This window comes from Odontesthes bonariensis, chromosome 9, assembly GCF_027942865.1.
Source record: "Odontesthes bonariensis isolate fOdoBon6 chromosome 9, fOdoBon6.hap1, whole genome shotgun sequence".
NCBI classification, from domain to species: Eukaryota; Metazoa; Chordata; class Actinopteri; order Atheriniformes; family Atherinopsidae; genus Odontesthes; species Odontesthes bonariensis.
The window spans coordinates 9,515,791-9,540,701 of record NC_134514.1 but is presented as its reverse complement, the minus strand read 5'-3'; the positions used below and the strand labels follow the sequence as shown (position 1 = coordinate 9,540,701).

The 24,911-nt window shown below is 42.9% G+C and overlaps 1 protein-coding gene across 9 annotated transcripts in view; it reads left to right on the top strand.

Moving 5' to 3' along the window:
• The window catches only part of sptbn4b (spectrin, beta, non-erythrocytic 4b), a 95,819-nt gene that overhangs the window by 52,112 nt on the left and 18,796 nt on the right, over positions 1 to 24,911 (top strand). For all 9 annotated transcript variants that reach the window (XR_012770292.1, XM_075473024.1, XM_075473023.1 and 6 more), the window contains 9 exons: positions 17,104 to 17,367; positions 19,819 to 20,043; positions 20,745 to 20,834; positions 20,920 to 21,198; positions 21,321 to 21,451; positions 21,705 to 21,909; positions 22,000 to 22,245; positions 22,356 to 22,490; positions 23,986 to 24,230. Coding sequence is in view for 8 of the 9 variants with exons in the window: in XM_075473024.1 (XP_075329139.1) it covers positions 17,104 to 17,367; positions 19,819 to 20,043; positions 20,745 to 20,834; positions 20,920 to 21,198; positions 21,321 to 21,451; positions 21,705 to 21,909; positions 22,000 to 22,245; positions 22,356 to 22,490; positions 23,986 to 24,230 (1,820 nt within the window). In the remaining variant the exon portion in view is untranslated. The remainder of the gene's footprint in view (positions 1 to 17,103; positions 17,368 to 19,818; positions 20,044 to 20,744; positions 20,835 to 20,919; positions 21,199 to 21,320; positions 21,452 to 21,704; positions 21,910 to 21,999; positions 22,246 to 22,355; positions 22,491 to 23,985; positions 24,231 to 24,911) is intronic.

Sequence of the window (24,911 nt, the reverse complement as noted above, 5' to 3'; positions counted from 1 at the left end):
TTCTATCTTGTGGCTGAAATAAAGCAAAAAGGCCATGGGTTTGATGCTTTCAGGGCCTAAGATATGAGAAATTATTTTATTAATTTAATTTTATAATTAAAACATAGGGTAAGTATGATGAATATCTTGTAGATTAATTGACAATTGAAGTAAATAATCGTAGTCATAGTTGAAATACTTGATCAGATATACAGTTAAGAGATGATTGAAGTAACTTTGGTTAATGTGGGTCTGTACCGGGCTCTTTCACCTGTCACACTCAGTCAGATGGAGCACGGAAGCTTAAGCAAGCAAAAAATACAGCAAAACAAAAAGCTGGAACATAAAAATTGATGCATTATTGAAAAAGAAGGCAAACGATGCAGGTGCATCAAAGTGCCTCAAGATGACTGACTTCATGTTGTCATTTTGGGATGTCGTAGTGTATTTCTTTAGCTCGTTGTAAGCTTGTGTAAACAGTTTTCGACACGTGTTCTTGTGTTTCAAATACATGGGCCAGGCGGGGCTCTCAGAAAGGCCCGGGGGAGTCAGGCGCCACGTAGCCCCCGCAGCACCTCCTCGCTTTGCATTCTGCAGAGTAGATAGGGAAAAAAGTAACGTTAATTGAGCATGTTGATCAAAAATAAGCATGTGAGTCTCCTCTTTGGCACCATCTCTGCATCAAACTTCTAAAACTTGACTGGGCTCTCCAGCCATTTATCGATCGTACTCATCACGGCGTCGATGTCCCGGCCGGTGATGACTCATCATACAGCTTAAAGCACCTCTTCGCCAACTTCAATCTGATCTTGGGGCTTCCCTGAAGTCTCCCTGATGCGCCACACAGCAGTTCTTGATCAGTCTGTTGGTGAGGATGTTTTTTACCTCCATCGGTACGGATGTACTTTATTATTTCGGATGGTCAAAGCTGGTAAAAGTCGTGTAAAACGCCAATAAACCGGGTCAGGGTCAGACGCTCAGACAAGAAGAAAACTTAAGAAGTGATGGTTGCAGCAGCAAACATCAGATACTCGAGACTAATTAGCAACTATGTGATAATGGCTGTCAGTTGAAATAAAGCAAAAATATCATATTTTATCGACAAAACACAGGCTTTTAAATGAATAACTGTGAGGTTATTCAACACTTAAAGGTATTAATTGTAGCCATAGTTGAAATACTTGTACTATGCTTGATTATTTATAACTACATTATGAATATGATTAGAGTAATAATGCAGCAGCTCAATACATAAAGCTTTTCAGTTTGCACAGGTCAGTGTATGAAAGCATCAAGAGCCATTAAACGTGCATATGGGATGGAGCTCAGTGCAAAAGATTTAACTGATGAGCTTTATGGGCACAAAACATAAAGGTGAACATAGAAAAGCTTCTCGGGTCGTCTTCCTGTTCCTGTTCGGCCAACTTGTCGACCGCTGTGACTCTGTGGTTTGTTCCAGGTGACATCTCCTCCAACTACTGTCCTCCTCGTGTTATTTTCATCCTCGATGGCAGCCGCTGGGAAGTTGGCGTGCGGAGAATGTGTCAGCTCACACGTTAACAGCGCGGGCTCAAGATGTGGGCGCGATGGCTGACTGATGTGTAATCATATTTAATGACATGATGCTGAGAGTGCGGCGCTTCCTGGGTCATGTGTCTCATAGAGGAAAAGCTGAGTTACCTTACAGCAGGAGAGTCTTTTTTTTGACGTCTTAAGACCGGCTTTTGTAGCCTGAAAGGCTGCGTGGAGCTCCAGAAATAACACATATGCTGTTTGTTCTTATGTATGAAGTGCATTTATACAGCTTTTACGCCCACAGGCATCAAGCTGAAGTATCAGCACAATGCTAAGTGCTTTTTTTCAGATTAAAAGGGTGTAACCAGGCTGACAAAACAAGAAAAGGAGAACAAAAGTCTACGCGTCTTTGTAAATCTTCCTCTACTCAAACGATGTCAGAATCCTGAAATGTTCTCTCTCAAATATGCTCAAATTTTAAAAGGGATACAGCATTTTGAAGATTTGGAAATCGGGAACATTTGCTCATCATCACTTCTAAACTATTCAAAGAGCCGTTAAAGGCTCTAGACGTTGGCTTTAGAGTTCATGTTTTAATGTAAGGACTGATTTCAGCTTGGTGAAGCTGTCTGATCACACTCAGTATTTCACTTACACCTCATGGCTGCCATGATAAGATTTTAGTCTTCGCCGACTAGTGTCAAGAACGTTCTGGAGGCATCCTGTGGAATAAAGACGCACAGCTGGTTTATTTCCCCAGTGTAACTCGTCTTGTCGCTGTGTTTATTAACTTTTTCTGTTAGGAAAAAAAGGAATAACAGTCAAAAATGTGGGAAGTGTCTGTTTGGTCTCTTTGCAGAGTTTGTGGATATTTTCACTAAAAACACATTAAGCTTTGTAAAAGATGGGTGTATGTACCATGATTATGTTAGCTGCGTTTCTGTTCATTACTGTCACGGTTTGAGCACAAGCCGTCAAGAATTCGGACTCAAATGCAGACTGAATAGGATAGAAAGGTAAAAGGTTTATTAAATAGTTGTGGTGGCTTAGTAAGAGTAGGATCCAGACACTGGAGCATTCTGCAGGAGGAGGGAGAGGGTTAGAACGATCCTCCGTAATGGTAGATGAATAATCCAAAGGGAGTAAATAGTCCTTACTTATGAGAGGGAGGAAGTCTGTGAATGAGGGGGGAGCGCTGGCTGTGTCGGCTTTGGATCCGAGTCAGCGGGTGGTTGTTAATCGCTGGCTAGGATGTCCAGGATAAGGCGAGGCAACCAGGAAATAAGGAAACCAGGACGAAGGAAGAGCAGGCGAGGCAGGTAGACACTAAAGACAGTGAGATGATCTGGTGAAGACTGGCTGCTCCTGCAGCTCCCATAAGGATGTCTTAATGAGTGCTGATGACGAACGGGGGGAGTGGCAGGAGCAATCCAGACTCCGCCCACGACCCAGATCCAAAACACCACTACAGCCAAGCATGATTGTGACAATTATGATACTCTAAAACCTCTGGATGTGGTGTCCCAGTTGTGTCTGTCAGCCTTCCTCGGATTAGTTTGTTCATTAGAGTTCATTATTTTGCACAATTCAACAACAAGGCAATTCAAAGTTTTTTTTAAGAGAAACAGGAGTTTGATATGGTTCATAAGAACCGAAAGCAGCTTCTCCGTGTTTAGTTTGAACTTTTGGGACGGAAAGCAAACCTGTTTCCAAACACCTGAGAGGTCTCCAAGGTTCAAAACGTACCAGTAGATCTGAGATTAAACCATTTAGAGCTTCATGAACCAACAGCAGCATCTTAACATCAACTCTGATGGACAGGAAGCTGATGTAGAGACCTCAGATGGACGGATATGATCCACTTTTCTGGTTCTGGCGAGGACTCGAGCAGCAGTGATCTGTCTGATCGATCTTTTAGGCCGACCAGGAAATACACCGGTGCGCATTAGTCCTTTAATCTGCAGGTGTTAGTTGGCTAATTTCATCACCGACTTCATATTCAGGTCCGAGTCCATAAAAAGACCCCGGGTTTCAACGTAACTATTGAATTAAATAGACCCCAGAATTAAACCCTGAGGAACTCCAGTACTAAGAACATAAACCCATGTAGCTACACGCAACAAAGTCTCATTGATTTAAGGGGATCACATTGCCAACCTCTCGTTTGTTTTGCTTTCAAAAAACGCTGAATCCATAAAGTTTAGGACTGTCATAAAATCTCCGTCCTTGCTTGATGTCTTGGCTCCAAAAGCTGCTATGTGTGAGTCGATGTGTCCTTCCGTATACGACTGGAACAAGCAACACGCTGTGAATCCGACTAATGTTAAACTCTTTTGGAAGTTCCACACAAACGTAAATCAAAGCAGATATTTTGTTGAGATGTGGATGTGTATTTAGACTGCACATGACAGGTGTTCAGTCCTGTCCTTTCACAGTAAAGTGTAAGTAACTTAGGCTCTGTGGCAACGCTCAGCCGGTGAACTCTATTTTTCTATTTATGGGAGACTTAAAGGGTGACAATGTACCTGAGAAAAAGCACCTGGAAGAAGAAGAGAGTAAGAGCCTTCCTTTAATGTCGGTGAGTGTCTGTCCCCAGCACATAAGGCATGTTTTCAGGATTATTGTGCACCTTGCGTTGCTCCGTTGGCATCTTGTGACGTCAAACAGCCGCCCGCAACTGGAGCAATGTGTCTCCCGGTATCCTGTGCTTGCGAGGGTTGCCAAGCAACAGCTGCCCGCTCGCCCCCCTCCTCCGACTCTTTCCTCCTTTAGCTCTTGCGTGAAGGTCAGTCCTCCATCCCATCCTGTTTCTTACCCCTCTTTCCCTCAGTTCTTCTCCCGTTGTGGCCTGTGACCAGCAAACTGATTAAGGCCTTGCGTCATCTGAGGATCTACCGATGCATCCTTTGAGAAGTCTTTTTACCACACAGTTTCATGATTGGTCAGCTGATTTACTGTAAAATAACAGTGGATATTAGACTGATTATATGTGGAAAAATCAAGTGGTTCTCCTGCCCCCACAGTCCAAAGACATGCTTGTTGCATCTCCTGTGTTAGCCCCATTATTGGCTGGCTACCGGTCTGGGGAGGGAGGGGGGGGGGGTCCTGCCTCTTGCTCAATGGCTGCTGGGACAAGTTCCAGCAACTCTCTGCAGCACAAAACAGACCCAGGAGATGGATGGATGGTGCAAACAGCTTTATTTTATCCACAATCCAAAATAATTGTCCTTTCTTCTTCTCCTCCTATTTAAGATGCAGTGCAATTTCTTTACCTGATTTGAACCTGAAACCTTACTTATGTGGTCTGTCGCCAACAACGATGCAGTGTTTACTTAAACATGTGCAGATGTTTTTATCCTCGCTTAATGTTATAACCTTTGCTAGCAAACTGAAGGGCCTTGATATCTCAACATATTTATAATCAATGATCCTTTAGGCTGAAACAGGAAGCTGCACTAATGGTAAGAAACAGGAGACACAGGTCAAGTGTTGTGACCATCATGTTGAATGATTTTATCTGTAGATGTAAGTGGGATATATGTATCTTGGGTATATTTGCAGCATATATATCTGTTTTTGGACTTGATCAATTTTCCTCCTGGTTTGTTGATCTGAAAATGGCTCATTAGAGATTTGTGGCTTGTGTAGAATGGGTGAAGCATTTCCCTTTCGGGACCATGGAGCAGAAAAACCTCCTGCTTCTTTTTTTCCTGGCATCTCTGTTGGAAGAAGCTGAAGTAGCAGTGAGATCTGGCCCACAGCTGTAGGTGTTAACGTGGCGTAGTACAGAGGTCCAGATGTAATAAGCTGAGGTTTGCATTGTTCTGAGTGTGTAACGCAGACAGTGTTTAATCGATAACTTCTGTTCTGTCGCTGCAGAACGACCGGGCTTCCTGAAGAGCTACATAATCTCCACTGCGACTTATGACAGTTTGTAAAAGTTTAAATCAGAACTTTTTATAACGAGGAAACAAACAAGCCAGAAACAAGAATACTTTAGTTGAGCCACCAGTGGAAGACCTTCTACGTTCAGAGCTAAAAACTGATGAAACGGTGGTCTTAAGCGCTTCTTAGGAAATGTGGAGGTCGCTCCGATATGGATCATAAAGCAGCTGCGGTCTGTGGAGGGTGATGTATCTGGGTTTTTTTTTAGGGAGAAGTGTGTGCGAGTACACGGTGAATATTCACTCTTCTCTGCAAAGCTGCCAGCTGAAACCCGGTGGGCTTTTGATTCTGGTCGCCCTCAGTCCCGTTATGCTTTATAACTGACCTCATTAATGCGCTAACAAGGACGAGCTCAACGTCTGCTGCTGATCCCACTTTAACTCCCTTTGTCTGTGTCATAAGAGCTGAAAAATAATAAACCAACAGATGTATTTACTTTAAACCAGCAGTGTTTGGTGTCGGTTTGAGTTTGGAGCAGCCAACAGGATCGATTCCTGAGCTGTTGGCACACAGTCATTGTATCAGAAGAAAACAGGGTAAGAAATAGACTCTAAACCATGTAAATGCACCCATCTCTTCCATTCTCTGTACATACTTTATGCGACAGTCTCGCTGACAATTCCCTGTGTGCATTAAGCTTTGACCTGCGCTTTTGTGCTGGTTCTGCAGTGTGTTGGAAAGTGTGTGCGTGAACGAGGGAGTGTGTGTGGGCGGATGTGTCGGTAGGTGCAGTGAGAGCATCAATGGGGGCACTCTCACTCAGAGCAAATGGTAAACTGAGACCAACTAGATCTGCTGTTCCATCAGTTCTGCTTTTACTTAGACACTTTGGCCAAACTGGATTAAGTAATTTACTTCATTCAGAACTGTCTGATACTTATTATCTATGAATCTGCTGAGTACAGGGGGTCAGGGCAGGGTTATCTGGTCATAATGATGGTCGAAGTTTTCTTACCGGACTGATGTGTGATGAGTGGAAGGAACCAGAATCACTACCGACATGATTTGGAGCCATTTTTTACGCTGTTAATGTCCTGTTAACCATATTTGGTATGTTTGCACCACTGTCACATCCCTACTGTAGCTCGTAAATACTACCTCTTTATTTGCTAAGTTTATTTTGTATTTACTTGTTTCATTTACTTTATTGTTGGTAGATATGCATAGTCTATTTTTTTATTAGGGCTGGGCGAGTTAACTCATTATTTAGTTATTATCGCGTTAACTTGTTAATTATTTAACCGCGATAAATATTTTATTGCGCATTAAAAAAAAAAAAAAAGTTTTTTTTATATTTTTGGGGGCTTTTCTGCCTTTAATGGATAGGAAGGTTCAGAGAGACAGGAAGCAGGGGGCAGAGAGAGGGGGAACAACGGCACAGGGCCGTACGATACGGGACTGAGACCTCCCCTGTTTTATTATTTATCTTATTATTGTAAAAGTCTGTTGCTCACAGGCTTTTATTTTGTAAAGGAACCGGAAAAGAAAGTAATCGGCGGATCCACCAAACATGGAGAAGGGTACGGAACTTTTACTCGGCCATTTTCATTTTAAAGTTCTTCCAGACGGCGGAGTCGACAGAACCAAAGTCATCTGTAAACACTGCCAAGTTGAATCGTCTTCTCAGCGTAGTAGTTCCAGTCTAAAATATCACTTAAAGGCAAAACACACAACTGATAGCAGCAAGTCATTCAAGGAAACAGACAGTGGAGCGAGGCTTCTACATATAAACTACATAAAGATGCTGATGTTAAAAGTGTGTTTGCACAGCAAATGTTATGGCACTTTCATTCATATGGCAGCACATTTAAAATAAAACTAAATGCTAAAAGCTATACACTACTTTTGGATTCATTTTTGGATTTTGCGTACAAATGTGATTAATCGTGATTAATCAGGGAAATCATGCGATTAATTAGATTAAACATTTTAATCGTTGCCCGGCCCTAATTGTTATGCTTGGTCAGAGAGCTAAGCTGATTCTTTTCACGTGTGCACATGCCTGGCCAATGAAGCCGATCTTTGGGATTTTTGCCACGCTTTTGTGTCTCCACGGTTGCTGTGATTGTTCCAGGAAAATCACACTGTGGGATGCTGTAGACGAGGTAGATTTCTCCAACCATCCCGGTGTTTTTGGCAGTGCGGTGGTCTTAGTGTGAGGTGTTTTAGTTCTGAGCTGCTGTAGCTGGCAGACTTGAACCTGGCCTCTTCAACACATCCTCGCCGCTGCTCGTCAAATCTTTTGTTGAATTCTTTTGTTTAAATAGATGTTTAACTATTGGCCTTCTTGCATCTCTCTCTCTTGTCGTGGCTTTTGAGTCGGGTTTGCGCTCTTCATCTTTTTGTTTCTTGCTGTTTTGGGCATTTTGATACAAATTTATGAAGGACAGAACGCAAATATCACATCGGACTTCAGTTTCCGCCCAAGTTTGAATGTAAACAGCAAATCTTCTGGAGCATTTAGTGGTCCTGTTGCTTTGCTAAGAGCTGCTGCTTCCAGCTCTTCCTGCTTGTTGGCCTGTTTGCTGCTTTCCACTCACTCAACGCCATATATTTAAATAGGCTGCATGTAGGGGTGGGCGATATGGGGAAAAAAAAATGCTCGATATTTTTTAGGATTTTCACGATAAAGATATTTTGACGATATTTAAAAAAAAAAATTAAAACATGCATTAAGATCACAATAAAATGAACACAAGCATGCAAGTCTAAGCACACACGGCCGGTACAGTGAAACTGCGAATGGCTCATTAAATCAGTTTATGGTTCCTTTGATCGCTCTACCGTTACTTGGTTAACTGTGGCAATTCTAGAGCTAATACATGCAAAACGAGCGCTGACCTTCGGGGATGCGTGCATTTATCAGACCCAAAACCCATGCGGGGTGCCTCTCGGGCTGCCGCGGCCGCTTTGGTGACTCTAGATAACCGCGAGCCGTTTCTCAGGCTACTTCTCCCTCCGGAGAGGGAGCCTGAGAAACGGCTACCAACACCACATCCAAGGAAGGCAGCAGGCGCGCAAATTACCCACTCCCGACTCGGGGAGCCGGTAGTGACGAAAAATAACAATACAGGACACTTTAAATCCTTTAACGGGGATCAATTGAAGGGCAAGTCTGGTGCCAGCAGCCGCGGTAAATCCAGCTCCAATAGCGTATCTTAAAGTTGCTGCAGTTAAAAAGCTCGTAGTTGGATCTCGGGATCGAGCCGACGGTCCGCCGCGAGGCGAGCTACCGTCTGTCCCAGCCCCTGCCTCTCGGCGCCCCCTCCATGCTCTTAGCTGAGTGTCCCGCTGGGTCCGAAGCGTTTACTTTGAAAAAATTAGAGTGTTCAAAGCAGGGCGTGGCGCCGTGGTAAGGGCAGAGGACCACTGGCGCTTCACTTTATTGATTTTTGGCGATTGAAAAAAAAAAATATATATATATATATATATCTCGATATTGCAAAATTACTCATCGTCAAAACAACATTCACGATAATTTCGCAAACGATACATATCGCCCACCCCTAGCTGCATGGATATCAACTTAAAATATGTTCATCAAGGAGCTTTATCCAGGATTTTGTTTGCTGATGAGCTGATAAAAGGAAACCCAGAAATTTCCTCAGCGTATTTGTTCCTTCGAGCTGTTGGATCACCTCCATCTCAAAATCTTCTGCTGTGAAGTTTGAGCACGAACAGCAGCTGTGGACCAAAACGTCGCCACTTTCCCCAGAAAGTCTGTGTAAAAATAACCTGTTTGGAGAGTTTGAGCCTGTCTGGTGACTGTTACACTGTTTTCTTTTTGTCTTATTTCATACTGCGTGCCAAAGATCATTCAGGTTGTGACAAAAAGGGACAAAAGTAAAACGTTTTGCTGTGCACTTCAAAAGTAGATGGGACGAAGCTCTCCTGTGTGCTTCTTTTGAAGGTGCTTTCTGGAAAACATGTCGGTTTGTGTGTGTTTATGTACAATAAGTGCATATCTCTGTAACTCTATTAGAAAGCTGCCTGTATGTGTGGGTGTCTTTTCTTGGATAACGATGATAAAACGATGTCAGGACTGAGGATGTTTCTGAGTGAATCCTTCGACTGTTGTGTTTAGTTTGGACTGTAATTATACTATAATCTACGTAAAGGTATTTTCTTTTATGCATATTTTACCAGCACTAAATCCGCGGATGGCAGATTCACGTGTTACCACTTCATCAGTAAACCTCACAGTCGCGCTTCCTTATGAGTCCGATCTGTCCTCATAAATCCATTAACTCATTCAACGATCAGGAAAAGGTTCATTTTCCATCTCATATAGACCCCAAACGACGGCTCTCCTTTTGTTGGTGGCTCTTTGTTAAACTGCTTCTCGGTTAATCGCTTTCTGACCAGCCACAAGTAGTATTTTAAGAAGGTACTTGCCCCGAATATTCAGTTCAGATGATCATTTATCTAGATAAATGACTTTGAAGGAATAATTTAGCTCTCTGCCAGTTATTGACTTTATTTCTGTAGCTAAATTTAAGCCAATTCCAAATATGTGAAAGTGGTCAGTTGTTGGAAAGTTACAGCAGTGCCCAACCTCAGGTCTCCCAGTCTGTATTTTCTGTTTGGAGTAATGAAAAAAACAACTGATGATTTACACATGTTCAGCCATTCTTCTTCTGTTAGGGTTATATTTGCTACACTTTTCACATAAAGACTTCTTCAGTGGATACAGCCAGAAATCTCTGCTGATTTTAATGTTTGACTGTGTTTCAGTTCTCTACAATATGCATGATACACACGACATAATAGGGATGCATTTTTTTAAAATCCAATTACAAGTACTTACCTTTCAGTACTTACCGATATGAGTACTAATCCATTACCGTTCTTACAATTAAACACATTTTATTTTATTTAAGCATATTCAACCCAAATACAACTGCACTTTGTGCATTTTAGAAATATAAAACTACTGTTAGTGTTTTAACATTTTAACTTTCACAAACGCATTGCAGGAAAATGAAGCTCCTGTCTCACTGGTATCGGTTCTGTAGTATCGGAACACTTTAATGAACACTGAGTACGAGTGCATGCACATGGCATGCTATCGGTGCATCCGATACTACATAATATAATCATTAATGACGATAGTAATGTCACGGACGTACGGAGTAAGAGGACCCAAATGCAGATGAGAAGAGTGAGGCAGAGGATCCTTAAAATTATTGATTTTGAATTAAAAAAGAAATGAAAACAAACGAAAGCAAAGGATGTTACACGAGGCGGGAAACAAGAAATGATTCAGCAATGAGTAACAGAAAATCAGGAGTGTATGTGAACACTGAAGGAGTAAATTACAAATAAATAGCAGGTGAGACAACGAGTAATGGAAGCCAGGTGTGAAACAGGAACTAAATGCACATAGGGCAAAATACTACCAAGTAAAACAGGAAGTCAACTAATTTAAGGGGCCACTGAAGACCAAAAGGAAAGCTAGAACATGGATGTGACAAGTGAATCCTTTAATAAACTGGTACACCTAAAGAGTCAACTTACTATCGACCACATAACAATCAAATTAAGCCATTAGGCCTCTCAAATAAACGTAGTTATTCCTCTAAGAATCGGTGCTTTTTGAGCTACATTGTGCATCAACAACACTGGAAACACTGGAAACGATGCATTTTGTGCAGCATGGCCAGTACACATGTAAAAATCCTGGTTTTAATTAGTGCATATTATATATGATATGAGACGGCTTATTTAATTGTCAGCTTTTACGACTGACGCTGCTGCTTTCTGTTTCTGTTTCCGTGACCTGAGCGAAAAAAGCGACCGCACGGGATGCAGTTCGATTCTTTAAAATGCATCACCGGCTATTCACCGGCTATTCACCGGCTATTCACCGGTTATTCACCGGCTATACACCACTTATTCACCGGCTATACACCGGCTATACACCGGCTATACACCGGCTATTCACCGGCTATACACCGGCTATACACCGGCTATTCACCGGCTATACACCGGCTATACACCACTTATTCACCGGCTATTCACCGGCTATACACCGGCTATACACCACTTATTCACCGGCTATTCACCGGCTATACACCGGCTATTCACCGGCTATACACCGGCTATACACCACTTATTCACCGGCTATACACCGGCTATACACCGGCTATACACCGGCTATACACCGGCTATACATCGGCTATACACCGGCTACACACCGGCTATTCACCCGTGAGCTTTAACCGGGAATGTGCTGCGTGTTGTCGGGATGAAGAAGCAGATTTTTTTTGTTTTTACACGTGGAGTAAATATTGACAGGCTGCTGTGGCCTGAGCGTGACAGGCCCAGTGACCAGCGGAGTGTCAGCAGTGACACTCAGGAGCAGATGTCCGCTGTGAAATAGACACCAGACAGCAGACCGAGGACGACCCATCTGTCACTGTTACGCTCTCAGGAGTCCTCTCCGTGTGTCCTTCCGGTCGGACTCTTCTTCCCTCTTTCCGCCTTCACCTCACCCCCCATTCTCTGTTTATTCTGGTACATACATGCTGTTAGTGTTTTAATGATATGTAGTTCTTATTATGCTCTTTAGAGCTCACCGTTATCATACAAAGTCATGCAAAATCTGTCCTTTCAGAGCTGCATGCGACTCATTTATCCTTCCATATGCTGCGGCTCCACGCGGCTTGGGAAAATAAATTTAAAAAATATTCAATTGAAGTCTATTTTATTTGTGTTAGGTCGTTTTTTTTAATATTGTAGTTCTAAATTGGAAGATTATTGTGATCTTGAAATATTAAAATAAAATTATATTTTATTATTTTTATTATTTTTCGTCACTCAAAATATGCGTCACACTCGCCGAAAGCCGGTATATTCCCGCCAAAACGCTGTGTATTTATCGAGACTTTCAACCTCTGCTAGGCCAAATATGTGAGTAATGTGAGAGAAGAAAAATATCTGAAGAAAAATAGAACATTTAAAGATGCCTGGGCAGATTAATTTGCATTTACCTCTGATGAGAGTGGTTTACCAGTATGCCTAATTTGTGGTGAGAAAGAGACCTTCAACTCTGCGTTTTTTTTTTTTTTTTTTTTTTTTAAGAGTTCAAAATGTTCAAAATTTTTCAGTACATAAATAAAATTTCCTTTTCTTTGTAGAACTTCATGGATTTCGTAAGCAACACACTATAGTTGTTTATACAAAGCGTAAAGGTAAAAAAAACCAAAACAATATCTTCATTTTAGATGTCAAAAAGTATTTCCCAGTGTTTTCTTTTCCGTGGAAACCGGGTCCAAATGGCTCTTTGAGTGAGTGGGGTCACATGGCACTGAAAGGATCGGATAATTGGCTAAATTACAATAAGAATGAGTTGAGCAAGGGTAATTATCCTTGGATATATGACGGTGAATGAATGGAATCAAACTCAGGCATTCGAAAAAAATGGCGAATGAAGAGCAAGATGAAGCTACGTCCCTCTACGTTTCGCTTGTGATGAGCTGCTTGTTGCACAAACGCGATGCACAACGGCGCATTCTCCATCGCGTTGTTTGTTTCTTTCTGACGGCGACAACAACAGGAATATCGTCTCTTCCGACTTCTGTTTCACGACCCCGGGAAAAAATCTTGAGCATGCGCAGAACGCAAAGTCTAATTCACCACGTGCTTCCCCTGTCTGCAAACATGTTTAATTTGACTTTCAATCGAGTTATCTCGGCGTCTAAAGACGTCTACATGCACTTAATTTAGCCATTTATCCGATCCTTTTAGTGCCATGTAACCCCACTGAGTGTTAAAGGTTACTGACCCCTGTTCTAGAGGAAAACTACTTCAAAATCAACCTCCACAAAAAACACAATCCTTTTAATTCCCATCGTGGAACTTGATAGCATCTTTCATTGGATCCTGCTTTCATGGTAAATGCCAGTATCTTTATAAATCCATGCCCTTTGTTTGTAACACAGTCTTTTTGTTTAAAATACCAGTCTCGAAGCTCAAGCTTAGATAACTAATCACTATGGAAGACAGCCGGATTACTTCTCCTGGGTACTGTAGGCAGTTTAAATTTGAAAAGAAAGTGGGACATGGATTTTCCCATTTGCTGTCGGCTCTCTGCAGACGCTGCTTGTATGAGCTGTGGAAGATCACGGTCCTCTTTGAAGTGCAGACTGAGTGTATGTGAGTGGGGAGAGGCAGCTCCCAGCCTGTGGGTGAAGCTGCCCGGGCCCACGCAATGCTCCCACTCACCGCAGAGGACGGCACACAGAATGAAAGCTGACGTAACCCACTTACAATGTGGGCTGCTTGTAGTTCCACTCTCTGCGTGTCTCTGTGTAATGTCGGTGCAGGCCTGTGTGGATGTTTTTGTTGTAGTTTCAGACCAAAAAAAAACATACATTTCTTCAATTTTTATCATCTTTATGTGTACGGAGATGCTGCAGGAATATAAGCCTGCAATGTTTGCATTTATTGACTCAAACTTTATGTCTGATTCTGTAAATAAATGAAAATATATGAGTATCTTATGAAAATCTACCTAATATTTGCCCCATAGCTCATCCACGCACACATCCACCCATAAAAGCATTCAACATTAAAAGTGTCTGTAAAACCAAGTAAAATCAGTCAACAGAATCAGTGGTTATAACAGCATAAACAGCATATTTAGTCAATCTAAGGTGTGCTTTTGTTATTTTTAGTGTAATCTGATTACAACTTTGTCTGAAACTGCTGCTATTTTGAGAAAACCTAACTCCTGATGTGATTTTACAGCTGCTTTACCGCACACATCAGAGTAGAAATTGTGCTTTTGGTGTTTAAAAGAAGAAAGAAATGAACAGAAGTGAGTAAAAAAGTAGAAAAATTGTGCTTTCTTCTTTGTATTGGATTCTATAGGCAGAGCACATGAAGTCCAATTCAGTGTATTTATAAAGCACATTAAAACCCAGAAGAGATTAAAGAATAAATTTTGCCTATTGATTTAAAATTTATAGCTTTAGCTTTTCCCCCTAACAATCAACTTTGAATTTCAGTTTCTGAGCTTTCTGCTCATTCATTTGTGTTGAAATTTTTTTCAGAAGTCATGAAAACAAGCTGGTTGTTTTGGCGTTTAAACTGCGTTTCTACGTTAAACGATGCGAGACTGGTCAAAGAACAAAAACCTATCGTTAGCAGTCAGGAGGCAGCGCTCCATGTCTGTAGCTTTTATGACCTGAGTGAGTCAGGCTGGACGTTGATGAGTCACCTCTCATAGATACTTTGCCATCCTGGTGAAATGTGCTGCCAGAATCTTAAGTTGCCACCCACTAAGCACCAAATGTTGGAAATTTTTGTCTTTGGAAGTAAAACGCCTCAAAATAACAACTTAGCAGTCAGACAGGCCAATGATTTATTTAAAAAATCTCTTGAATGTCAAGTTCCGTTATTCAGTATTTAGTTTATTTAAGAAATAAACTGATGGTATATTGAATGTAAGCCAAGTTTATCGTCTTTTACGAACTCTGTATTTAACTTTTTAAATGATGTGAGTCGTGTGGCTTCACAGACGCTGGTCTGTTGGTCGATTGGTTCTCAACATTTGTGGTTCCCAGAAAATGAATCCTGTTGCTTTTCTCCTCATCCTCTGATGTTCTTTCTCGTAGCATTTAGCAGGTCAAGCTTTTCCTCAAACTGATTTTATGTGTCAAACCAAACACCTGCTAAGCTAACGTTACATCAGCATCAACCATGAGTTGTGCTCCTGTTCTGGGGGGTTTGTTTTCAGATGAAGAACATCAGCATGTCAGTTCTGTCTTTGTATTGTCTTAGCACTGTAGCATGAGCTAGTCAGGCTGTATTGTCTTAGCACTGTAGCATGAGCTAGTCAGGCTGTATTGTCTTAGCACTGTAGCATGAGCTAGTCAGGCTGTATTGTCTTAGCACTGTAGCATGAGCTAGCCAGGCTGTACTATCTTAGCACTGTAGCATGAGCTAGCTAGGCTGTACTATCTTAGCATTGTAGCATGAGCTAGCCAGGCTGTACTATCTTAGCATTGTAGCATGAGCTTGCCAGGCTGTACTATCTTAGCATTGTAGCATGAGCTTGCCAGGCTGTACTATCTTAGCACTGTAGCATGAGCTAGCCAGGCTGTACTATCTTAGCACTGTAGCATGAGCTAGCCAGGCTGTACTATCTTAGCATTGTAGCATGAGCTAGCCAGGCTGTACTATCTTAGCACTGTAGCATGAGCTTGCCAGGCTGTACTATCTTAGCATTGTAGCATGAGCTTGCCAGGCTGTACTATCTTAGCACTGTAGCATGAGCTAGCCAGGCTGTATTATCTTAGCACTGTAGCATGAGCTAGCCAGGCTGTATTATCTTAGCACTGTAGCATGAGCTAGCCAGGCTGTATTTTCTTAGCATGCAATTTATTGTTGAACTCATTGAATAAACTTCAATACATTTCAATGAAACATTGCACACAGAACAATACAAGGTGATTCGTCCAAACAAACATGGCCGTATTACTAAAAAAATGACATCTGAAAAAGTGTGAAACAGATTGTAAGTTGTTTTAGAGGAAGAGTTCTTAATATTAGCCTTTTTTCTGAACACTAACATTGTGCACTAATCAGCCATAATGTCATATTAACATAACACTCAGGGGCTTGGACAAAGAAGGGCGGGGGAGTGCTGATGGGGGTTGTGACTTGTCCACAAAAATATTTCCAATGCGTCACAGTAACATCCAGGATGCAGGTTTCCCCATAATCATTAAAAAGATGAACACTTTATCTATCAGCTGCTTTAATGCTGTGCCTACATGAGGCTAGGTCATAGATTGGTAAATTTATTCATTTATATAAGTAAGTGTGAATCAAAATTCTCTCTTTCTGTGTAATCTTTTGTTCTTTGTAACACACACAAGCCAACATGCAGACTAAGCTGGAGCGATATTTCACCGTGGAGTGTGTGCAGAATGGGAAATAAAGGGAGGGAGCAGGTGATGGTAAAGAATGGCAGTTTGTGTGTGTGCGTGTTACTAAAAGAGGGCTCAGGATGAGGCACAAAAAGGGGGCAGTGATATGAAAATGAGACCACAGAGAGGGTGAAGGGAGGAGGGGAGTGTGAGCTAATTTATGAGGCTGTTCAAGTCGATGTGGTTTAATCTCTTCACACACACACACACACTGAGGTCCTAACGCAGGTCCACGATGGCGGCACATCATTATGCGAATGTTTGCCGACGTGATAAAAGTGAGAAATGACGTGTTGACCTCAGCTGGTCATCATCACATTCACATTTAAGTGACAAAACCCACAAAATATGTTTATTTCTTCAAATTTCTCCAATCAAAATGGTCACAGTTGAATGTTCTGAGGAGACATTTCATTGTCTCATTTTCAGTGGATCAGGTTAAACGTACCAAATGTTGAACTAAAGCACTTTTAGCTTTTTAGATTTGATTGTTCAGCATTGTTAATGTGGAAAGTGGTCAGATTGTTATAACTGACATGTGCTTAAAGCTCCAGAGTTTGTGTCACTGCTACCCAGGTGCTCATATGTAGATTAATTAACATAATGACCTCATTATCCTCACAGGTTGTGTTTCATATAGAGTGACATTTAGCATCCTCATTGTCTTTTGTTTTCTGTATATATTCCGCATATTTAACTCATCTCCTCCCTTCTCTTGCCCGTCCAGGAGGGCCAGCAGCTGATCCAGGAGAAGCCGGAGCTCAGCCCGGTGGTCCGGAAAAAGCTGGAGGAGATCAGGGAGTGCTGGCAGGATCTGGAGAGCACCACTCAGGCCAAAGCCCGGCAGCTTTTTGAGGCCAACAAGGCCGACCTGCTGGTGCAGAGTTACGAAAGCCTCGACCAGAGACTGGGCCAGCTGGAGGGTCAGCTGGTCTACGTGGACCAGGGACAGGACCTCACCACCGTCAACAAGCAGCTCAAGAAACTGCAAGTATGTCGAATTTTAAATGTTCCTCAAACGGTTCCTGCAGCTGTTTGACCCAGAAACCCACTGCTTAAAGGTTCTGTTTCTCGAACATCAGAAAAGCTGTGAGTTGTGATCTCTTATGTAAGAAATCTGCTTTTTTTTTCTGCCCCATATGTGGGTCAGACATTTTTACCGAAGTAAACATGAATATTTAATAGTAAGCATACAGGATGCAGACAAAAGTGTTGTCGTTCGTGAATTTAAACTATTAGTTAGATACTTCTGCTGCTGTTTATGTTGTTTTTGTCTCAACTAAAGAGGTGTTCTTTACGACATGATTTATGATCCATCAACACTTTGTTATTCTCTAGTTTTAACTCAGTTTTGACCTGAATATAACTCTGAGCCTCTGCTTCTGCTTGCATGTTAAGTTACCTTTCAATGATCCATCATTTACATTATTATCACCACACTGTGACCTCCTCATCAATTAACAATAAAACAAAACACCAACACTCTCCAGCTTTCATTCTTTATCGTGTTGAGGTCATCAGCCTTCACGCCGACCCGGTGAGCTTTTCATCCCAAGATCGTTTTTACATCTGTCTGATATCATCTTTTAGCTTTATTTTGTTATCATTTTCCAGCTTAAATGAATTGATTTCTTCAATAATCGACTTGTTTTGTCAATCGTGGGATTCTCTTTCAAGTGTTTCTTTCACTGTGGATCAATTTACCAGTCTGTAGTGTTTTTATCTGGAAAAGTACAGGATTTTTAAACTTTGTTTACTTATCTTGTGATCTAAGTTCACCTTGTAAGAACCACAGATTCAGCTCAGTTCCCAAATTGATTTAAGTAAGTAGTTTAAAATCACCATACAGTCAGTACAATTAATTTATTAAATGTGTAAACATTACCTAAAAGCTGTTTATTGGGCTGTTAATTGACTACTATTCTGACTGCAGTTATGTGTAAAAAAGAGTTTTTATGTATCAGGGTACCAGGTTTTAAATCACCTCTGTGAGCAGCTCTATAAAAGCAGAAGTTTAGTCAGTTTTCTGGTCTGCAGCATTCAGGTGTGTGTTAACACGATGCCAAGGAGGAAAGACATCAGCAATGATCTTAGAGAAGCAACTGTTGACTCCAATAGTTTCCAAACTATCAGGAGTCCATCGTTCTACAGAGAGAAAGATTATTCACAAGCTGAAAACATTCAGGACAGCTGTCAATCTTCCCAGGAGTGGACGTCCCAGCAAGGTCACCCCAAGGTCAGAAACCCAAAGAGCTACATCTCAGACTCTGCAGGCCTCAGTTAGCATGTTAAAGGTTAAAGTTCATGACAGCACAGTCAGAAACAGACTGAACAGGTATGGCTTGTGTGGAAGGGCTGCAGGAGAAAGCCTCTTCTCTCTAAAGAGAACATGGCAGCACAGCTTAGGTTTGCAAAGCTGCATCTGAACAAACCACAAGACTTCTGGAACAATGTCCTTTGGACAGACCAGACCAAAGGGGAGATGTTTGCTCATAATGCACAGCAGCACGTTTGGGGGAAACCAAACACAGCATATCAGCACAAACACCTCACACCAGCTGTCAAGCACGGTGGTGGAGGGCTAGGAGTTAGGAGGGCCCTAACCCAGCGCTGGAGAGAAGAGTGGCCAAAGGTCCTCCACAGCCGTGTGAGAGAGACTGATAACGTAAAAACCATCACTGCAACTCACTGCTGCTGAAGCTGGTTGGATTAGGGGGTTCACTTAGTTTTTCACACACTGCTTCTGTGTTTTGTCTCAGTTTTTGTCAGATTTATAATGACACTGTGTGACATAAGGTTTACATTTAGCATCCTGTACAGTGTAAAACCATAAAACTGTGTTGGTGATGGTGCTTAATTTGGGTTTAATTTTGGAATTAAACCACTTTCAAAGGTCTTGCCAAGAAGTTTTCTTGTTTAACCAATAACTTAATCTTTAATTAATTTCATATTGTAAAACGCTCACTTTTTCTGTTCATGTGATCTTGGGATGAAGGTCTTTGACCCTCATCCGGTGTGATGGTTTGGAGGCGTTTGACCCGGGCTGACACACAGCTTCATCCTTTCCTTTCTTCATCATTTCACCAGACATTTCTCGCTCTCCTCTCCCACAGCATGCCGCTTACAGCTTCCTTTAACAGGCCGCCATTAGCACTGCTTTACTGCTTCATCCTCACTTCAAACCAAACTCCACTACCCACCATTCATCTTGGCAAGGGGTACAGTAACCTTCACTAACCTTCATGTCTGTCAACCAGCATTTCTTTGGTCTTTTGGGTTCTGATCTCTGCTTTCATGTCCATCTTTTGGTAAATAAAGACATTCTACTGAGCCTAACTGTACGGTTAGGTTTACTCCCTTTACTACCGTTTACCTGCCTAAATCTCCGTCTCTGTGTTTTGATAACTTGCACCTCTCCTCCACCATCTTCCTCCGCCTTTAGACCATGGAAACCCAGATGGAGGAGTGGTATAAGGAGGTGGGTCAACTCCAGGTGCAGGCATCCTCCATCCCACAGCAGACGCAGATCAAGGAGACGGTTGCTGGGCGACAGTCTGCCGTGGAAGCCAGGATGGTGCGTTTGATCGAGCCACTGAAGGAGAGACGACGCATCCTGCTGGCGTCTAAGGAAGTTCATCAAGTTGGGCGAGATCTGGAGGACGAGATTGTGAGTCAGATGGCTGTGAGCCAACTACAGAACTTCACTTTAATGGAAACAGGGAGTGTTTTTACAGTCTTGTGCAGAGGCTGTTGTTCCTCGATACAATCCCGTCCTGGAGCCCTTTGCTGCATGTCTTCCCCTTCTCTTTCTGCCCGCTTACCTGCACCCAAATATTTAGTTACAGTCAGCAAAGTTTGTTGTTTTAGGGTAGAAAACGTGTTAAAATCAACATCTCTCTCCACACCTCTGACATATCTTTATTGTTGCGTATCCAACCACACGAAAAATCGACTTGCAGCTTTATTTATATCACCATTTTCTACAGATTGATAATGAATTGATATTACTAAAGTTAAATTAACAACTGGTAAACAACTAGCTTTAGAGCCTCTATGGGCCACATTGTTGCAGCTCACATGCAAACTGAAGTTTTTCATATGGTTGCTGTACATCTTTTTTCAGTAAGTTATGAAATCAGGGGATTCAGACGGAGAAAAAGATCAGCCACGTCACTTTAGAGGCTTCTGAGGAGCGCCAACATTAGCAGTCGCTAGCAGTAGCGCTTATTTAAGGCCGCATCGCACAACGATCCATGTCGAACAATAAAGTTTACAGCTTTTTTAGTGCACGATACAGTGAAGGAAAAGTTGTAGAAGAAACTTTGAACATTACAAAATGGTCACTCGCTGCATGCTGTTGTGTCGCAGTTGTGGATCCAGGAACGCCTCCCGCTGGCCACATCTCAGGAGCATGGCTCTACTCTGCAGGCCGTCCAGCAGCTCATGAAGAAGAACCAGGTACGGAAAGCTGAGCAGATCATTTTTCTAACTTCAGGCTAAGTTTATTACGTAACTGAAGCCTGGTTCCTGTTACTGTCTGCAGACACTTCAGAGGGAGCTGCAGGGCCACAGGAGCAGAATCGAGGACGTATTGGAGAGAGCCGGGATCATTGCCTCCATACGCAGCCCCGAGGCCGACTGCGCCAGGGCCGGCCACGACCAGCTGGCCCAGCTGTGGAATATTCTCTGGGCCGAGACCGAGAGGAGACAGCTGATCCTGGATGCCATGTACCAGGCCCAGCAGTACTATTTTGATACGGCCGAGGTTGAAGCCTGGCTGAGTGAACAGGAGCTGCACATGATGAACGAGGAGAAGGGAAAGGTGAATTTATCCGTCTTTGAAATTTCAAACGTATGCCGACTGAATCATTATGTAAAGAAAACGTCATTGGAAGAGAAATGCCAATAAAGGTGCGCCTGTGTGTCGTTTCCTCTTCGCACCAGGACGAACCGAGCACTCTGCAATTACTGAAGAAACACCTGGTCCTGGAACAGACCATCGAGGACTACGCTGAGACCATCGGCCTGCTGTCACAGCAGTGTCGCCAGCTGCTGGAGATGGGGCATCCAGACTGGTGAGTCTGGAAAACAGACTGAACACACGTGCTCTAACAGAGGTTTTAAGACATCTTAATTAGAGACATTCACCTAATTTTCCCTATATGTGATCCCATTATAAAGATTTTTTAATGTAAAAATGACTTTTTAACAAATTAATGCTCTGAAAAGATCTTAAGATGAATAAGGCACCAGTGCCACATCCTCTCAGGATGCACTTTCCCAGTTTTTTTTGTGCTGACCCGAGTGTTTTTGTCCTCTCCGCCACAGTGAGCAGATCAGCAAGCGCCAGGCGCAGATAGACCGTCTGTACGTGTCTCTGAAGGACCTGGTGGAGGAGAGAAAGAGCCGCCTGGAGCAGCAGTACTGGCTCTATCAGCTCAACAGGGAGGTGGATGAGCTGGAGCAGTGGATCGCTCAGAGGGAAGTGGTCGCCAGCTCGCCTGAACTGGGTCAAGACTACGAGCATGTCACCGTAAGTGGGCCGACAGACGGACAGGCTTTGATTTCAACTGAGTTTTTTTTTTTTTTACCAGTGATCTTCCAACTCCTGCTGCACTTCCAGGTCCTGCAGGAAAAGTTTACAGAGTTTGCAACGGAGACGGGAAGTGTGGGTCAAGAGCGCGTGACGGCCGTCAATCAGATGGTGGACGAGCTGATAGACTACGGCCACCAGGAGGCCGCCACCATAGCTGAATGGAAGGACGGGGTGAATGAGGCGTGGGCGGATCTGCTGGAGCTCATGGAGACCCGTGCGCAGATGCTTGCTGCCTCACACCAGCTGCACAAGTTCTTCTCCGACTGTCGAGAGGTGAGAAAAAGCTCAGGCTCAAAACGACACATAAATACATTTATTCACTATTTCTCGCCTCTAAACAGATGCACATACTTGTCTGCCCTACCTTGTGTCCTTTTTTTAAGGTTTTGGCTCAGATTGAGGACAAACATCGGAGGCTGCCAGAGGTTCGGGCTCGGCAGGGCAGCACTGCCAACACCAGCACGCTGCAGAGACTGCTGCACAGCTTCGAACAGGACATACAGCTGCTGGTCACACAGGTGCCAGCTCACACATGAACAGATGACCTGCTCCAATATTCATTTAATTCAACTGTGTTGAGTTTGTAGAATTGTGAGCTTTAAAGTAAATATTTGCTCTGAGCTCCTTTATTCTCCAACAGCCTGAACCCTCTTAGACGAGCTTTCTGTCCTTTCTTTAAGGAGTCTTCAGGAATAGTTCTCCAGGCTTCTTGAAGGACATCCCAAAGCTCTTCTTTGGATGTGGGCTGCCTTTTGTTCCGTTCTCTGCCAACATGATCCCACACTGCTTCAGTAATGTTGAGCTCCGGGCTCTGGGGAGGATTCATCCCTCCATCAGACCTGCTGCCACTGATTTTCAGTCCACTTCTTGTGTCCTTTGGCACAGCTCAGCCTTTTCTCCCTGTTTCCCTTCCTTAAGAACGGCTTCCTGACAGCCACCCTTCCATGGAGCCCATTTCTGATGAGGCTTGGGCCAACAGCAGATGGATCAGCTGAAGGTCCAGATGCATCTCTCAGCTCCTGTGTCAGGTCTTTGCTGGAGTTTTTCCTCTTTCTTAAGGACATCACTTTCAGATCCTGTTCATCTGCTGTAGATAGTTCTTTAGGCCTGACACTTCTTCTTTTGTCCTCCACTTGTCCAGTTTCCTCAAATGTTTTAAGGACACACTGCACACCATGCTGAGATATGCCAAGTTTTCAGCTAACAGCTCTTTGGGAATCACCTTGTTGCTGCAGAAATCCTGTTTTCTGTCTGTCACACTGTGTTATCTTTGCTGTTTTTCATAGAGGAAACTAAAGAAATGGGAACAAATGATGTGTCTTTGTGACAGGCTGCTGGTAACAAAGTGCCTAAAGATACAATTTAAAACAGCTTCTTTGCTAAGTTGTCTGTTATGTGTCGACACAACACTGGTTCATCCCTTGAGTTAGGAGCCTTATTAAAGCTTTAATGATTTAAAGGTCAGTGTTAAATGGTCAGGAACAAGGATTGGACTGAAAGTGAGTGAAAAAGCAGCAAAAGAAAAACTTTGAAAGACCTTCAGAAAGCCTGAAGAACTATTGCTCGAGATCACTTTAAAAGATAACAAGAAAGTCTGGCTGCTTGGAAGGTAATATATAAAGAAAAGAGGGCTGAATCAAGACTTTTACAAAGTACTGTATGTTCTCCCTTTTTTAAAATCCTTTGAAAAAAAATTGTGTGAGTCCAAGTTTGTCATCATCATGAAAAAACTGTTGTTTCACTCCTTTTGCTTTATCTGGATTTTATGCACCTGGTTGACAGAAGTGGTGCATTTCACTCGAAGCGATGCAAAAGCACAGCTGCTCTGTGTAACTGTGGTGTCACAGCCTGTGCCATCGTGCTCTGAGTAAACACAGCCGTCACAGCAGCTGTGTCTTGTGCGTCATTTGGAAAACAAACCCTTGCTCTTTCCATTTTATTTTTTTTAAATTTCTGCCCTCTGTCCTGTTCAGTGTAGCTTCTTCCTAAAAATCTGCCCTCCTGCTTTGTCAGGTGCGTCAGCTGCAGGAGAGTGCGGCCCAGCTGAGGACGGTGTACGCCGGCGAGAAGGCCGAAACCATCGCGTGTCGCGAGCACGAAGTGATGCAATACTGGAAAGAGCTGCTGACGTCCTGCGAGGAATGTCGAGTGCAGATCACCACGGAGACGGACAAGCTGCGGTTCTTCAGCATGGTCCGAGATCAGATCATGTGGATGGAGTCCATCATCTGTCAGATAGGCGCAGGAGAAAAGCCCAGGTAGTTACACAGAATATACACACCAGCCTCCATGTTCTCTCCTCAGAGTTGGTACAGCTGCACAGTATTAAAGGGATAGTTCGCCTCTTTTGACATGAAGCTGTATGACATCCCATACTAGCAATATCATTTATGAACATGTTCTTACCCCCTGCTGCGTCCTGTGAGCAGAGTTCCAGCTGAGTTTTGGTGTTGAGGAAGGTAGTCCGGCTAGTTGGCCGGGGCCACAAAAATAAAGCGTTTTGCTTCTCAAAACAATATGCGTTCCAAAGAGTAATACATTTGCATCACAAAATCGTTCACCAGGAAAAGTCAGACCTCACAATCGCTTGGCACTATTTTCTCTCTACCTTCATATCAATGTGTTCAGCCACCTGCCAATAGCCACACCTGTTACAGTGTTTGCTGCTCGGTCTGTACTTTGGTCTACACAGCAGGCAGTGATACGAAGGGAGAGAAAATAGTGCCGAGCGATAGTGAGGTCTGACTTTTTTTGGTGAACGATTTTGTGATGCAAATGTATTACTCTTTTGAACGCATATTGTTTTGAGGAGCAAGACGTTTTATTTTTGTGACCCCAGCCAACTAGCCGGACTACCTTCATCAACGCCAAAACGAGGCTGGAACTCTGCTCACAGGACGCAGCAGGGGGTAAGAAAATGTTCATAAATGGTATTGCTA